Source organism: Miniopterus schreibersii (genome assembly GCF_964146895.1).
Source record: "Miniopterus schreibersii genome assembly, chromosome: 4".
Classification (NCBI taxonomy): Eukaryota; Metazoa; Chordata; class Mammalia; order Chiroptera; family Miniopteridae; genus Miniopterus; species Miniopterus schreibersii.
In genome coordinates, this window is record NC_138105.1 from 88,734,547 (window position 1) to 88,752,036 (window position 17,490).

The 17,490-nt window shown below is 41.3% G+C and overlaps 2 protein-coding genes across 4 annotated transcripts in view; one reads left to right on the plus strand and one right to left on the minus strand.

The window, feature by feature from the left end:
- Nucleotides 1-1,344, plus strand: part of TTC1 (tetratricopeptide repeat domain 1) — a 33,064-nt gene extending 31,720 nt beyond the window's left edge. Inside the window, exon 8 of the mRNA XM_081137429.1 lies at nucleotides 732-1,344. Within this exon, the coding sequence (XP_080993555.1) occupies nucleotides 732-865 (134 nt within the window). The 3' untranslated portion in view covers nucleotides 866-1,344. The remainder of the gene's footprint in view (nucleotides 1-731) is intronic.
- A 6,605-nt stretch (nucleotides 1,345-7,949) lies between these two features.
- The window catches only part of PWWP2A (PWWP domain containing 2A), a 33,866-nt gene continuing 24,325 nt past the window's right edge, over nucleotides 7,950-17,490 (minus strand). The window contains exons 3-5 of one of the 3 annotated variants that reach the window (XR_013998807.1): nucleotides 12,740-12,859; nucleotides 9,582-10,147; nucleotides 7,965-9,244 (exon numbers count right to left, since the gene is read on the minus strand). Coding sequence is in view for 2 of the 3 variants with exons in the window: in XM_081137426.1 (XP_080993552.1) it covers nucleotides 10,134-10,147; nucleotides 12,740-12,859 (134 nt within the window). In the remaining variant the exon portion in view is untranslated. Of the gene's footprint in view, nucleotides 10,148-12,739; nucleotides 12,860-17,490 lie in introns of all 3 variants that reach the window. The other 2 variants (XM_081137426.1, XM_081137427.1) reach the window with 2 other exon arrangements.

Sequence of the window (17,490 nt, forward strand, 5' to 3'; positions counted from 1 at the left end):
CCATAAACCCCTACAAATCTCTCAAATGTCCTAGAAACTCCAACTTTTGACAAATTCTCTATATAACTTTCTCGTATGTAGAATCAGCATAAAAACCCTTGGTTACAGCACGTGTCTCAGTTATGTCTTTAGGACAGGAATTCAACAGTGGTTCCTAAAGCCTGAAACTTGGGGAGACGAGACTGGACTGTTGTGGTTGATGGGCCTGTGCAAATGAACGTGATCTCCCGTTTTCCACAAAGTGATGAGTTCCGTGTGGAAGTTGAGGCCGTATGTAGAAAAGCAGGCTCTTGAGTTTGAATCCAGGTTCAGTAGAAACTGCTAAGTGAAGTTAGATTCAGCAAGTGGCTGTTGCTCATCCAGGGAGAACAGACTTGGAGGGACCTCTTTCCTCAGGGCTTGGCAAGGTGCCTTCATTCCCTGGGAGCAGCATGGGATTCGGCCACCACTCATCCCCGAGCCTGTGTCCTTTGGTGGGCCTGGCCAGTTTGGACAGAAGCTTTGCTCTCCCAGGAGCCAGCACAGGCTCCTGGGTGGGTGGCACCAAAGTGGCTGCACTCCTGAGGGGAGGTGGGGACTGAGGTTTCATCGTCTTAAAAGCAGGAGTTTCTTTAACTACCAAGAGATACTCTTCATATTTTCTAATCTGATAGTAAGGCGTGCTCAGCTGGGGATCTTCTTGCTTCTGTTTATTCCTCTATTTATTTGAGTTTTTTGCTTTTACATTGCAGGTAAATTAAAAGATCTTGGGAACTTGGTTCTCCGACCTTTCGGACTCTCCACAGAAAATTTCCAGATCAAACAGGATTCCTCTACTGGCTCCTACTCCATCAATTTTGTTCAAAATCCAAATAACAACAGATAACAAAGATAACGGTAGCTTTTAAAGCTGGCTAGTAAATTGTGTGCTGCTTGCTGTTAGCAAGGGGAAAGGCCCTGCCAGTGTTTAAGTTCTAAAAGCATCTTATCTCAAAGACAGGCTAATCCACTAGAGCCCGATGCTCCCTTACCTAGTGTTTTATGATCCGGGTGAAATGCACTTCCTGATGTAATGAGCCTGATTTGATTTCCATTTTAAGGTGGTGTCTGTGCAGCTGTTGTCCCTGGTTCTGTCCTTTGTTTTGTCCAGGAGGAAGCCTGTTAAGGCTGACCTCCCTGAGACATACAAACATAAAGCCCAGACACCAGCTCTCCTGGACCGAGCAAACCTGCCGGTTGGAGACTGCCCAAACATGACTGATGGGGGTCCCGCCTGCTGTCCCCTCTCCCGATCACACACTGCCCAGGCTGCCGGGCATGGGCTTCTGATTTCCTCTGTGGTAATAAACGCTTTCTGTGATGGTCTGAGCTGGGTTGTGAATTTTATCCCCGTAACAACAGCTGAAGCAGAAGCCTTTTCTGGCTCTGGGAGCAGTGTTGGTTTCAAGCAATGTTACTGTTACTGGATTTCACAAATATGCCCAGAGTCTTAGTTACCATCTTGAAGAGTGGACCATTCTGCCAGGTACTAGAATTCAGAAACGGCCTCCCCAGGTTTGTGCAGATACTTATAAAATCATTTTTGTTTTGACCAAGCCCTCATCTTAATTCCAACTAAAATTGCTTGATTCGGAAGTGGTGGTGTGTGAATCCCAGAACAAAACCGTGTTCTTTTAGACTACACGAACCCAGAGGTTCCAAAGGTAGGTGTGTTTTCTTTTGTTTTCTCGTGTGTGTTTTTTGGTACTCATTAGCCGATGCTGGTGAAAAGCTTTCAGTTGTTCTGGTTTGAGTGTCAAAGGCAAGATGTGCATTTCATCTCAAAAATGAAGTACATGTGTAATTCTGTGACATGCAGTGGTCCCACTCCGCAGGGTGAGGATCGCGGTGGTTCTTGGATCTGTTCCTCAGAGCCCCTTAGACTTGCTCTATAGATGGTGGAATGGTGCGCTGTATTGAGACTGGTTTGCTTGTCTCCCAGATTGAGGTGAAATTCTTCATAGAATTTACTAGGGGAGGGGGGGAAATACAGCTAATTTTGGTTTGCTCTCTTTATGGTAAATCTGGCATCTAATTTTCCCAGAAAGGTGTGTGAGATCCCGCGTGTGTTTAGAAATGTGAGCGGTGTAGTGTAGCGTCAGCCGTGCTTCCCGTGTGGCCTGTTGGGCTGGAGGGGTTCTCATCAGACCTGTTGATCTCAGGACCCCGTCCCACTCAAAAACATTTAAAGAGCTTTTTGGCTTATGTGGATTCAATCTGTTTATATTTACCACATTAGAAATTAAAACTGAGAAATTTCTTAAATATTTAATTCTTTAAAAGTAAACACATTTCATGTTAATATAAAATTTTTAGAAAAATCTTCTAAAACAAAAGTACATTTTAATAAGAGTGACCTCATTCTACATATTTGCCAATTTCTTTAATGTGAGGCTTGATAGAAGAGTCTCACTGGCATCTGTACTGTTTGTTACAATATCACATCACATAGTCTGGGAAATTCTGCATACTTGTGACAGAATGACAGTGAAAAAGGCAAATAATCCTTAATATTACTATGAAAATATTCAGAAACAGATTATATTTTGAGAACCGCTTCATCAGATTTGACTTGAGCTCAGTGGCTGAGAGAGATTCCTGAAGGACTAGCTGAACACCAAGGAACAGGAAATAGACTTGTTTGCCTAGAAACAGCCCTCAAGATGCTACCATCCTGGGGGGACAGGAGTTGCTTCTTAGGCCTCTCCCCTCCTCCCTCCTGAAATCTTATAGGATGCCAAACGGGGCCCACATTAAATGCCTCTGGTGAGTGGGCCAGTTAATTGCACTGTGACATTGTATGTATTCTTATTTCAACAATATCGCAGGGGATGAAAGTAATTTTGGATCTCCGTTTAGAATATTTTTGAAGACTCAAAGAAATGTTATTTCTTAATACTATGATCTGTTCCCTATCTGCCTCCATGAGTAGACCAGAGCTCCCAGAAGGTAAGGGCGATGTTTGTATTTCAAAATAGCACCAGCACCTGTTCTACTAGAAACTTAGTAAATTAGTATGAAAAGACATTCCTCAAGTAGTCTCAGTGTGAACAACCATCTCTATCCAGGTGTTCAGATTCTATGCTCTTGGTTTAGTACCTGTTTTAAAATGCCCCCTTTGCTACTAACCATTATCTGTTATCTCAAGATAAGTAGTGACTAGTCAATCTTCCTCAAAAATTTAAGATCCAGCAAGTGATTCAAATGTCAGCTTAGGTTTCTGTGGTTCCGGTTAACTTTCTGCACTGGTGTTTTTGTATGGATAGGTGTGCAGTCTGGCCACTTTGGAGGGCTCAGCTAGGATTTCTGAATAGTGAATTCAGTAATCGCAGCTTAAAAAGACAAGAGCCCCTTAAAGCCAAGGGAGCCCCTCCTGTGTAGCCATGTAGAATGTCCTCAGATACTGAGCATTACACCTGGCTTGTAAGCATGTATTCTGTTTTTAAAATTTTCATTTTTGCACCTTGGATATTTGCAAGGATTTGTCTTGAGACTTTCAAAAATCCCCAGCTTGTCTGGTTTCAGCTTCCCCACTTTCTCCCAGGTCACATTTCCACTGAATCTTGTGTCCTTTGTATGTCAGCAGTCTCTTAACCACCTTTCCAATATTCCCATGAGCAGCTTTTCCATCCACTGGAAAAGCCTCTGCACAAGGCTTACCCGGGAAGCTGGGAGTATTCCTATAACACATTCACATCCAGCTGGTGGTTTCTGTGTAGATAGATGCACTGTAGGGTTAGTCCACTGTCTTCACACCATGGCCCAGAGCTATGGTTAAATTCTATTCCTGAAATCCAACCTCTTTTTCTAAGAGCTGACTTTCTGCAAGTTTCCTTCCATCACAAGCACTGCAGCTGGGTTTCTTCCATCCTCTTGCTCCATCTCCCCTCCCCCAAATATCCTATGGCTTTACAAGTTATTGTGCTTATAGGAATAAAGAATATTACACCAGGTGATGTGGAGGCTGGGGAGTGGCCAAACCCACCAGCTAATGACCTGAACATCGCAGTCCTGGGCCCACACCTGCACGTCAGTAAAATGACAAGACCTTCAGAGTTGCACAAGTGTCAGAGGCACAAATGTTTAATTAATAAATGGCAAGCGTATTTCTGAAAATATTCTGTGTAGCTGAAGGTAGGGTACCACCCCAGGACCTGTTGCTAGGCCTGGCGATTATTTCTGGTGGTCCTTGGGTCTCTGACCTGACTTCTAGACCATTGCTGAGATACAGTTCACACAGCGCTCAAGCTAGAATCCAGACTGATTCAGAAGAGCAAGCACAGGGACTTTTTGGATGCACTTTACTATTTGAAGACTCCTGGGATGGGGAGCAGGCAGGTATTAAATGTAAACCTGACTGAAGATGTATGTGCAGGGGTTGTCTGATCCCCAGAGCTTAGCCGACCTACAAATCTTATCTTTTACAAACTGGTTTAGAAAAACTTGTAATGTCGAGGGGAAGGCTGGAAAATTGAAACAGCCGTGCAAGTTAATTGGTTGCTTATATCTTCTTGAGAAAGATCTTTAAAGGGAAGAGTCCAATAATCCTCCAAGACCTAGTGCAAATTTGAGATGCTAACAGAAAATCAGTGATTTGAGGGCCTGTCCCTTTCCCTCAGTTATCTTAAGCTTGCCCCTGAAAGGGAAAGCCTAGAGCTGCAGCAGTCTCGAGGACGCAGCCTGTGTACCTGCAGCTGAGGTGGCTGCCAGCCCAGCTGCTGCTCCTGTTGCCTTTTGTGATCACTTCCCTTTCACCTCCCTACCTCACCCCTCCCGTACTTCTCTAATACGGGAAGTATATATGGTGTATATGGTGTACCTGGCACACATCAGCCACCTTAGAAAAATCTTCACGGAGCAGTTTCAGTGACATGTCCCTTTCAGCCTGCCCTCTGCCCCAAGACAGTTACAGATCCTTTTAAAAAGTAAATACACATTCTACCAGAGGTGGCTGGAAAACCTGTTCCTTCAGGGAACTGCACAATTAAGAGCTGTACAGGAGGGAAGTGATCATTTCTAGTCACTTCCTGTGTTGTAGGAGAGCTGCCCTGAGCCCACACTAGACTGAGAATGAGAAATGAATTACTTACTACCAGCCAGCCCAGGTGTGGTTAAAATAACCAGAGCATGGGGTGGGGAACGTCTGGCCCATGGGCCGTATAGGGACCGCAAAAACACTTGGTCTGGCCCTCCCATGGCAACCACAAGCGGGACTCAAAATTCCATAAATCTAGGAGCTTTTCTCATAGCCATTTTCCAGGTTGATAATTTTGTATGGTCTGCGAATGTTAAAAATATCCAAATGTCCTTTGGAAGAAAAAAGGTTCCCCACCCCTGCCACAGAGCATCAGAACTGCTTACAACCCTTAAAGGGGCAAACGAAACTAGTTACAAAATTACTTTATGAAAACTAGTGAGATCACCCTATTTCAAAGCAAAAAAAAATTTCAGTCTTGCCTGGCCGGGCATGGCTTAGCAGTTGAGCATTGACCTAGGATTCAGGAGACCATGGTTAGATTCAGTTAGATTCTTGGTCAGGGCGCATGCCCAAGTTGCAGGCTCGATCCCCAGTCGGGGGCATGCAGGAGGCAGCCGATCAATGACTCTCTCACCATTGATGTTTCTCTCACCCCCCCTTCCTCCCTCTGAAATCAATAAAGATTTTTTTTTTTCTTAATTTCCACCTTCTTAGCTGTAAGTTGGTAATTGCTGACGTTAGGGGTGGGTACATAGGATTTGTTATACTGCTATAACTCTATAAATGTCTAAAATATTCTACAACAAAAATATTCAGTTATCTTCTAATTTTCCAATCCTCTGACATCCACCAGCTAGTAATAGGCTCCATCATACAGGAATGGAGTTCTGTCAGCCAGAACTAGAAATAGAACGCCCTACCTTCTTTTTCCTTTCGCTGGAGGGGAAACTGGAAGCTCACATTTCCCCCGTAGCTAAAGCAGGGCTTGTTGCCCCACTGCCAAGGAAGCCCACAGCTAACAATTTGTGGCCTCAGTCGCAGCTACTAGTTTCTGGCTTGCTTAAAAAATATGCCTACCCCGATGGGAACTCCTATGGGGCTGCTAAAGAATATGCTGTTTGCAGCTCTGCCTCATGAAGTCAACTGGAAGGAAAGGCCTGATAACTTCCTGTGGCTGTGGAACACTTGGATTGGATTAGATTCTGCCATTGGCGGAGTTGGCATCAGAGTCTGGAATTACAGCCTCAGCTTCTGCTGCAAAAGCTTTTCCAGCCCATCATCTTCTACCGATGTTAAAGCAGCTGTGTTTAAACATGTGAGGGATTGCCCTCATTGTCTTCTGGAAGGTGGTTCTGGTCTTACTGAAACTCACTCTGGCTGTGCTCTTCTGGGGCCTTGACACATCAGGTCCCCCTCCACTTCTTCACGATGCTGATCCAGTACACCTTCCTTAGGGCACAGGTTTCTACCTTAGACTCAGGATCCACGGGAGTTAGGGGCTAGGCTTAGAATTCAGAAGCAAAAAAGATTATAGGATATTTCAAGGAAAATCCCCTTGTCTCCCATGTTCTGGGCCTTGACTAAGTAGGAACTGAAGAGCTTGTTGAGTGAGACGACTATTTTCCACACCACATTGTGGCCAGTGCATGGTTCTTCTGTCAGGAAGATCGTGGATAAAACTACGATTAGAGCCCATGCCTCTACCTTGGACTAGTGCAGTAGTTGAATATCAGTGTCCCTCCTTTACGTCAGAAGCTTCTACTCACGGCCTCACAAGGCAGTGATGAAAGGGCTAACTCCAGAAGTACTCTTAAGGACACTGTCCTAGCCAATGTGTTTGGCCAGCTCTTCTTCTGGCACAGTATTCCTGGAGTTGTATCTTCTTTTCATCCCAGGTTCATTACCTTCTTGATTTCTAAGCAAAGGAGTTGTTAGGCCATGAAATTTCATTGTGAATAATTAGAGATTTGGCAAGACAGTCATCACTAGAGAAAAGTAGGCTTAAAAACCAATATGCTCTATTCAGAGCACTGAGGGGGGCACATTACTTGAAAGAGGAATAAGCTACCAGGTATAAAAGCAGTAAAACAGCTGCTAGCTTATTTGCATTGACATACCCACCACGCCCAAAGGGAGATGCTGGTACAGTCCACGCGTGATTCCAGGGCATGAATCTGAACTTACATTTTCTTATCTGAAGATAGCACCAAAAAGATCCTAAGTGTATCCACGGGTTTCATCACCCATTTCCTGCCCCGGGGGGGGGGGGGGGGGGGGATATCTCCTGTAGGTCTTCCAGATACTGAGCTCATGGCTTGTTTACCTTCCCTGGTAGCTCCCTTATCATTAGTAGGAAACTTGAGGAAGAAACGCTATTACCAGAGCGAGGTTCCAGTGGCCTCCTTTCTATACTCCTTTAGATAAGCTGAAATGGGAGCATGTTTGCAAGTAAAGACTCCATGTATACTCTGGAAAAAAATATACTGACCTAAGTTTTTGGGTCAGTGTTGAAAAACCTCAACAGTTTGGTAAGTTTTAAGAGGCTAATTTTTTCCTGACAACTGAGTGTTTCTGGTCAAACACTTGACCTCACTTTCGCATTGGATGTGCTGGGCTTTTAAAGAAGCAGCCAATTATCCATAAGGGCAGGACTCCTTAAACAAACAAAAAACCCACCAGTAGATGTTTGTTTAATCACATCCAACTCTGAAGGGTATGTTATTAGTTTCCAGCAGAAAACAAGTGTTTGTGCACAGGGTCCTAATGATTTGCATTCCTCCAGCCCTAGACATAAAGAAGTCCCATAAAATCTCCCAGTGACTCAGAACCTACAGGTCTCCTCAGGAAGCTGTGCTACTTAAAACAGCTCCCTAAAGGACAACCAGTGGTTGAATTTTAATAGTTAAAATAATAACCTTTAAAACCTAACTCTTGAAAAGCAAATAGTTTTTTAAATAACTAAATTTTTAAAAATATCAAGACTTTATTGGATAAATGTTACACAACATTCTTTTAACATTTATGTCTCAGCATACTTCAGATGAGAAACAATTTTTGTCATTCAAGTCTACAAGATGAAATAGGCTTCTGAAGATATGAAATACAGACAAAGGTAGCATGAAGCAAAGCTTAAATATTAAGCAACTAAAGCAATGAAAGTGAAACAGCAACATGGTATGTCTAGATTTTAAATACCACCAAGTTTCATTTTTTAAAAAACGAAAATCTGGTTTATAACAGAACACCTTTAAGAATTTGTCATGAGGAAAAAATAGATACTTAAAACCTGATCTCAATTCTTTTGCCGTTATATTACTCCTTGGTCATTTCCATCACTCTTGCATAAGTAATGCTAAAGCTTAAAGTTCTTGATTATATAGCCCATGTGGCTTGGGAGTTGTCTGGTTCTTAAAGGGAACCTGAAAGGTACTGCTGGTGGTAATACAGCTGAAGGACAGGATGGACAGACTTGGGTGCCACTGAGACAGGTAATCTTTAGACTCCCTGCTGGCACCGTTCCTGAGCTGACTTTTTCAGATTTCATCACATGTGTAATGACTTCATGATAAATACTTTTCCAAAAAGATAATTTTAGAATGCAGGCAAACCTTTTACTTTCAGTGTAATTAGGATTTGCATTAAACTCACAGAAACAAAACTGCCTACCTTTTCTTCTTGAGTTATAAAGCAAATCCTTAGTCAGGTATATTAAATGTTCTAAAACTTGCACCCAGAACCTTTTGTTAATCCTGAGTACGGAGTTAAGTAATCCCAAACCTACACAGTAAGATTATGAAATAAAGTTTGAACACTTAAGCCAAATGCTCAGTTATCTGTTATGTAGCTTCAAATGAACTTTTTTGGCATTTTCCTTCCCTTTTTTGTATTAAGTAATCAATAAGGATTATCTTTCTAGTTTAAAAAATAAATCAGTATTGCCACTAAAAAACTTCAGTTTTTTTATTAAAAGTACGGCACCATCAAATATAAAATGCCTTAAAAATGTAGTACTAACAGGTCAATCTGGTTTTCTCATTGTCTTCTCCACTCATTAAAAAAGAAAAATCAAGGTTTCTTTTTATAATACGTATTTTCCAAAGATAAAAACATTACGAGCATTAATAACAATTCATGCTCTATTCATGAAAAGCTTGACACCACCTTTTTGGGCCTGTTCCTGCTGCTTGTTCCCCAGGGGCAAGTCCCACCTGTAAGAATTTCTTGCACTTAGACGGAAGCAGGGGCTCTCTGTGGAGAGAGGGCCACATCAGAATTCAGATTTGTCACCTTTTCAGATCTAGATATAATCAGTACAGATAGGAAGAGTAAAAAGCCTTTCCAGCTCAGTAGATTTAAGAACTAGCTCTCAGAGTATACATTTTCACTCCAAGATCAATACTAGCCGCTCTATGCTGACTCAGAATTTAAAAGTTAAGAATGTAGTTATGAAAATGTGCACAAAATGTTAAATACTGGTGGCAAATAAATATATCTTAATATGTCCTAACAAGCAAACATATATTCAAGGTAATACAGCCCTGCTTTATCAAGGAAAGAAAAGGTCATAATTTCAGGGTGGGGGTACCTTGCCATCCTTTTAGCACGATGTTAAATCTTTCCTGTCGTTTCCACTGGCACCCTGAAGGGAACATTGGTCTCAGCATATGTGACCATTGCAGTTTCATAGGCGAGTCATTTTAGAAATACCTTTGCTCATACTGAACTGAGTAACATAAACCTTGGAGAAAGCACAAAGTTTTAGTACGAAAGATAATGCAACATTTCTGCCATCATCCCATGCCGTTCAGGCCTGTCCAAACTGTACTGATAAGAGCTTCACAATCAAAGGAAGTTACTGTCAGTGATTCTTCGTGTGCGTATTTCACATCACTTTTCTCGTCTCATGCATTATTTATTGCGATAGTTTATATTTTAGAAAATATTCCCCTAATACCTTTTCTTCAGTTTAATATAGCACAATTTGCAGGTGCCCCTTTAGAGACTGTTGGTTTAACTGCTGCCTGAACATTTACTTCTTAGTGCAGCTTTAAAAATCTGAGTCTCCAATTTCATTCAATCCTGGTGCTCTGGTGTTCTCTGTGTCATTGTGGTACAGGTCCACGAAACCAGCAGCCTGCTAATGTCTTTGTGCTGAAATATAGTAAAGAGAAGGAAGAAAATGTAGTTAAGCACAAGTAATTATATGAGAAAAGGAGAGGGTCCTTTGTTTAAATTAAGCTCTATATACATTGTGGGATCACACCTGACTTTTTCTTTTAAATCAGTTAAACTTGACTTTTTTTTTTTTTGAGGAAACAACTTACTGAAACTAAGCCAGCAGAAGCATTCATGTTCTTTCTGAAAGTGTATCTGGACAAATTCCAACACAAATAAAATGGTTGTCATCTTCACACAATCTGCACTTGAAAATTTTTAAAGAAAGGAAATTTTAGCTTTGTTCTTTACACTGCCATTTCACAGGTTACAATACTAAGCTTTGTGAGTCAGCTGCTGTGGGCTGCTGTGAAGCACCAGCAGCCTGCGTTTAGCACAGGCTACCTGTGACATGTAACAGGCTTCAGAAGCAAGTTCATGTATAAAACCTGGCTATATAAAAATCAGCTGCAGATCACACTGTCCACACATGTGCAAAGAGCAAAAAAGATGAGGGTAGGGGGTGCCTCCCCAGAGGTAAACACAGCACATCAGAGGCATCAAGAGCACCATTTTGTCCTGGAAGACAACTTACGCACTCTGGTTAGACCAGTCTCCCTTAAGTCAGCAAGCATCAGCAGAGGCATTTGCAGCAGACCTCCTACAAAAAGCAGGACTCTAAGCAGAAAATTCAGAAAGGACAAGGCTTGCCCGGCGGGTGTGGCTCAGTGGTTTAGCATCAACCTATGATCCAGGAGATTGCAGTTCGATTCCCGGTCAGGGCACATGCCCGGGTTGTGGGCTTGATCCCCAGTGGGGCATGTACAGGAGGCAGCCGATCAATGACTCATCATTGATGTTTCAACTCTCCCTGTCTCTCTCTGAAATCAGTAGGTACATTTTTAAAAAATAAAAAGGACTAGGCTTATGAAAATTACTGCCAAAGAGCATGACCAGAATGCCTAACATCCCAACCTCCCTTTAATACCAAGAAGTGGAAAGAACCCCATTGAAATCCTCCACAATCCCTGGGAACCCAAGTATCAGTAAGAGTTTTGATTTCCAGGAGGTGATCCGTGGAGAGAACAATGAGTTTTTTTGGTCAAATGTATTTTTAAACCAAAGATATGGTACTTTCAGTGGAATAACAAATACAGAATGCAAAAAGGAAAAACAAAAAAATCATCCCCATCCGTCCCAATATTTCACTTCCCTTCATAGTAGGCATCTTTCCCATTCTTTACTAGAACTCTGTTAATTTCCACTTGTTGCCATGCCACGTTCACTTACTGGGTCAAGGCCTAGAAATAAACGTCACGGTATTCTATCGCGCCTCTTCTCCAGCAATGAAAAATTACTTCTAGCCGTAAACACAGCACACATCCCAGTGGAAGGCTGAGTATAGTCCTTGCCTCTGGAGAACCAGAATGATTAACACTTAAAGTTTCACATTCAGCTAAGGAAAGTATTTATTTTTGAAAACTAGGATATTATAGTAATATAATAGTAATAAATTTAGACTTGGAACTTGTTAGTAAATAGCCTCGTTTTATAAATTTAAGGAGAAAAATAGTAACTAGCCAAACCCATGTACATTTCCATTCCGTCTATTTATGACAGTCCTACTTGGCTTCAACCTGACTGAGGCCTGTACAACTTGGCAGGAAAGCCAAGGATTGAAGCAGGTCTTACTATTCATATGAGAGGTGTAGAAAACTAAAGAAACTATTCCCTCAAGAGATCACTGCAAGGGTAGCTGCCACCCCTGTACAGGTAAGATTCCAAAATATCCCAGCCTCAACCTCTGATCCTCTGATCCAAAATGTGCCATTCTGACCCAGCTTGCAAATTACAGCTTACATGAAATGATGCAGCTCAATTACAGCTCTTCACTAGCTGCAAACGCCAGAGGGTTGAATAGCCTTAATTCAGGGAAGCAAAAAAAGATCACAAATTCAAATGCAGCACCAGAGACTCCCTAAACCTTCCCTTCTATATAAGAGCCCAAAGTAAACCTTTCAGGCATTATCTAAGCAGGTTTTCAAAAACATGCTGAAATAGATTACAGCTACATTTCCACACACCTGCCACCCTCTTTGTTTTGTACATGACAATGGTTTTGAGGTTAATTCACTAAGAGTATGTATGAACATATGTATTTTTCCATATACATTAAGAAGAAGTGACTAAGAAGTTAAAGTAATGAATATAAAAGTGACAAAGAAAGATTGAGATAGTGAAAAGGTAAAGAAATCCACTACTTGACCATCCAGGGAGGCTCAATTGCTATTTGAGCTAATTCTATAATCTGACACCCAACTTCTCTACCACCAAAGGAAAAATTCCTCTCAATTCATGGAAGCTCGAAGGAGGCTGGCTCTCCTTTTTTAGCACAGCAGGTAATATCAAATGAAAAGTTATTTTCACTCATTAAAATGATCACCTACATGAGGAATACGCAGCTACCAATGAAAACTAAGGAAAAAGAACTAATGAATTCTTTTACATCTAGCCTCATCTACTTTGGAAATGATCAAGTGATGACATGGTGCCCTCTTCACTTTGTGGCAGGGCTGAACACAGACAGACCTGCCCGTCTCACTGTTAACTTCAATGCTCCCAGTCTGAATCCACAGTGGTCTGTCAGACACTGTAAGGGAGCAGCAGGATTCGTCACTGTCTGATGTAATAGCTGCCATTTGTTGAGACCTATGGTAGAAAAAACCAAGTTAACAAAAGTAGAGAAGTCATTCGAGTTCTTTTTAATCCACTTAAAAAAATTTTAATAAGACCAAAATTCAGTTGAATTTTCATATTATTCTATATAACTTGCAGGCTTCACAAAACGGGAAGCTTTGGTTCTTTCTAAACTAAGGAAGACTTGAAGTGTGTACACACCAGCCTTGGCCAGGAGAGGGCACTCTCCAGCTCAAGTCAATTCAGCAAACTGCCTTCAGGCACAACCAAGATGCTGCCCTCCGGTGCTAACTCACAAAGCATTTGATGTTCCTGACAAAAACATTTACTAACCTAACCTAATGCTAACTATAGCCTAGTATTGGTATAGTCCTGATCTTAGTATTCAACAAGGGCTGAAGTCACCATCTATCGCATTACAACAGTAACGAGACAGTTTTGCAGGATGACCAAAACGTGCCTGAATCCCTCCTCTAATGCCAATGACCACCTGTGCACACTATTCAGGACCTGAATTCCCCAGTTAATATCTGCTTGAAACAAGTTTGACAAGATAAGTTTTCTCACTTAGGCACGTTCAGAACAGAGACTTCAAATACTAAGCATAATTCGAATGAAAAATGGCTACTTCAAGCCTTATTTTATAACATATCTGCTAGTCTGCTTTATTCCCTACTTTAAGTATAAACAAATAGTTCATCTATCATATCACTATCATTAACTCTGGCGTCACTGAGTTAGATAATGTTAAATGCTAAGTTAAGTCAGAAGCAATAACATATAATCAAACTTTTAAAAAGGCTTTTCTGACATTGAAAAGGACTAGTTTTATACACCTGATCTATACACACAATTTTGAATTTTAACCAAGAAGAATTTCCTTAACTTAGGCTTAACAATGAGGTTATTTATCCTTTTGTTCACAGGAAAACTTAATATCCTACTATAACCCAACAGCAATCACACCAAGAAGGAATCTGAATGCACAAGAGAATTTATCTTTTGAACCTCTCCCTCCACAAGTAAACCTGTTAGGTTTCAACAGTCATTCTGAAGAACCTCCTTTTCGATTCTAGGCAAGAGGCGTCAAGAAGCTGCACCCAAGAAGGACCACCTTTCCCTGTGCATTACTCTCCTCCAGTTCCATCCTCACCCCACCCCCGCCCCGGTCCAGAGACTGGTTCATGCGTCTTTCATGCTGATGTTGAATACAAAGTTTCTCCTCCCTCAGTGCTTTTGGGGTCTCAAGGTTCTTTAGAAATTGATCACACCTGAAAGATCCATCAGGAAAAGTCAGGGAGCCCTGACGATGATACAGTAACTGGAGGGACATCCTCATGAAAGCGGTTCCACTGGAATTATTTTGTCCATTAAGACAAAGCTTACGTGCAACTATGGCAGCTATTCCTGGGAGGCAGCAAAGATATAAAAGAACAACTCAGAACAGGGTAAGTAAACACTCGGTCTCCCTTTTAGAGTACAAGAAAGAAGTCGAGGAAGTACGCTCTTAGAAGAAAGCCCAGAATGAAAAACTAAAGAATTAAGATTATATACATGTACCTATCATCTTGCTGAATACTCAACAAATTTTTTCTTAATACAATGTAGTATGCTGCAACATGAGCAAGCAGGAAAAGCATCAACAATACATTCTGGCTTCTAGCTTTAGTACTCGTTTTCTAACCAGTTATTTCCCCAGGGTTTTAGACAAACTGCTGCGCAGAGTTCTTCCCAGCATGCCAAGAGTCACACCTAGATGTGCTACTCCCAGCCAGGTCCCCTGCTTAAAGCTAAACTGCGGAGGAAAATCACAGGTTTGTAATCAACAGCATCGCAGAAATGAGCCATGAATAAAAACTACCCTCTTGAAAATGTGGCCACAACGCACACAGATCAAGGCTTGGAATGTGAAGTACTTCCCTCCTAGAAAGGGGAAACCATCTCCTACTCAATCACACCAATAGCAATAAAAAATGAAAGGAAATGTTCAAATTAATGTCCACGTTTCACCATTCAGCAGGATATCATTAAAACACTAACACACCAGGGTCCCAGAGGAACACAGCATCTGTGCAGATCAGCTAGTTAACACTACCAAGAGCTGACGGGTAGCTCTGTGGCTCCAATACCTTTGGAAAGCTCTCAGGGGGACCTCTAATCCACTGAGCTCCACCAGCAGAGACACTCCTCACACTTCTCTGAAACGTGGTGGGACATGCCAGGCTCCTGAAATGGTGACTGGTCGTTAGTACATCAGTGTCTGAACAAGAATCACTGTTCATCATTGACAAGACTCATTTCTGCTGTCAGGCGCTGTGTCTGGCGTAAGGGAGAGTAGATATCTGCTAGTAACAGACTCCTGGGATTTAAGCAATATGTGAATGAATGGGGCAACCGTTGAAATGTTAATGCACTTCTCCCTTCACCATAATCCCATGACCTCCAACCCAGCTGCCCTCCACACACATGCTGGAAATAATTCGTACCTACTTATTTATGGAGGATGATGCTATTACTGTAATTTATACGTTGCTGTAACTTTTTTTTCATTTATACTATGTTACAAAAGGATATCAAAAGCTACCTGAATGGAATTTCTATGCCATGCACAGAAAGTGGTGGTTGTAGTAATGATAGCAAGTATTTATATAGGACAGGTCTTCTGCCAGAACTTTATTGCTTTAATAAGGAATTACCTTATGAGGAAGTACTATTATTTTCCCTATTTCACAGATGATGACATTGAGTAACCTGCCTAAGTTCACACAGCTTGTGACAGACCCAAGTTGGCCTTTGAATCTAGGAAACCTGGCTCAAGAGCCTGTACTTTCAACTATGTGTCTGAAAAGTGGATGAGGCTGACTTTGCTCAATAAAACCCTGATATCAAGCACAATGGGTGCCAAAATGTTAATGAACACTCCAACTCACCTGCATAACTGTCAAGTCATCTGCTCATAAGTCTCCATTTCTATTGTTTACACCCAACAGGATGACCCCACATTTCTACAACACGTTTTCCCCAAGCAAGCAACAAATTCTGCTTTACCAAGAGGGGGTTGAAGGGGTGGGGTGTGAAAATGTTCCTTCTGGGCTTTTCCAACAGCTTTTAAGTGAATCTGTGTGTTGGAGAGAACTAAAGGATACAGGATTACAAAATTATCTTAAATATTTTTAAAGCCCTTGCTAAAACTTGATATGCATTATAATTACAAATTTTTTAGTTTGTGTGAAAAGGAAAAAAGTGTGAAAGGAAAACAGCGTAACACTTTAGCTATGGAATATCTGGTTTTCCTTCTAAACACTGACTATAGGATAGAAGAAAATTTTAAGTTTTAAATCATGACTTCTGGTTAAGACTCAGATTTCTAAGGCAATAAAAGGAGGTCAATTGTCTCATTCTTATGATACAAGGAAAAGTGAATACTTAATTCATGTTTAAACCAAGTTTTAAGACCAGGTATTTTTTAACTGGCCTGTTTCCAACATCAGTTTTAAGAAATTGTTTTACAAACAAGTGTCCAACAGAAGGCCCATAAGTTAGCGTATACCACAAACATCTTACTCAGTTGGAAAATGAGAATTTGACTCACAAATTCAGTACTTTGATAAATCCTAATCATTTGAGTCTACAGTTTCTTCTTTTGCGTTACACCTCCCCGCAACAAATCTTTAATTTGTGCCAGAACATAGAAATCTATAAGAAAAATTTGAGTCCGGCCATTATTTTTTTTCAGAGACTAATTAGATGCATTAAAATTTTATTCAATTCATCCGAAGATGGACTTAAAGACAATATAAAAACTCGTATGTCCTACCAAAGTGTAATACACAAGATCTTGTACGTTAATAGTTCTTAAGTGTCAGGCATGTTTGTTTTCCATTAGTTGCACTGACATAAAAAATGGGAAGGACAGCCTGGCTGGGCGTGGCTCAGCGGTTGAGCATTGACCTACGATCCAGATCGTGGTTAGATTCCTGGTCAGGGCACATGCCCCGGTTGCCGGGCTCGATCCCCAGTCGGGCATGCAGGAAGCAGCCGATCAATGACTCTCTCATCATTGATGTTTCTCTCTCTCTCTCCCTTCCTCTCTCTGAAATCAATATATATATATATTCTTAAATATGGAAAGGACATAAATTTGAAAATAGGGCAAAGTGTGATGGTATGTAAATAAGTTTTGGAAACTAATTTTATAACAAATAATTTAAATGGTTTCCATATTTATAAATTTGATCAAAACAATTGATTTTGTCACTGAGAGGAGATGGTTTTAACCTAAAAACCTACTTTTAAGAATATGTAATAGGCCCGGCCGGGCGTGGCTCAGCGGTTGAGCGTCGACCTAGGATCCAGGCGATCTGGGTTCGATTCCCGGTCAGGGCACATGCCCAGGTTGTGGGCTCGATCAATGACTCTCTCATCATTGATGTTTCTACCTCTCTCTCTCCCCCTCTCCTTTCCTCTGTCTGAAATCAATAAAGATATATTTAAAATATATATATATGTAATAGGTAAATGCAGTTACACTAATTCACCTAAAAATTTTACTAAGAGGCAGTTCCAGTTCCTAAAAGTAGAAGCACCACTAAGCCCTGTACGGAGCTACAGGCTGATTAGGAAGAATCCTGGCAGCCACCCTG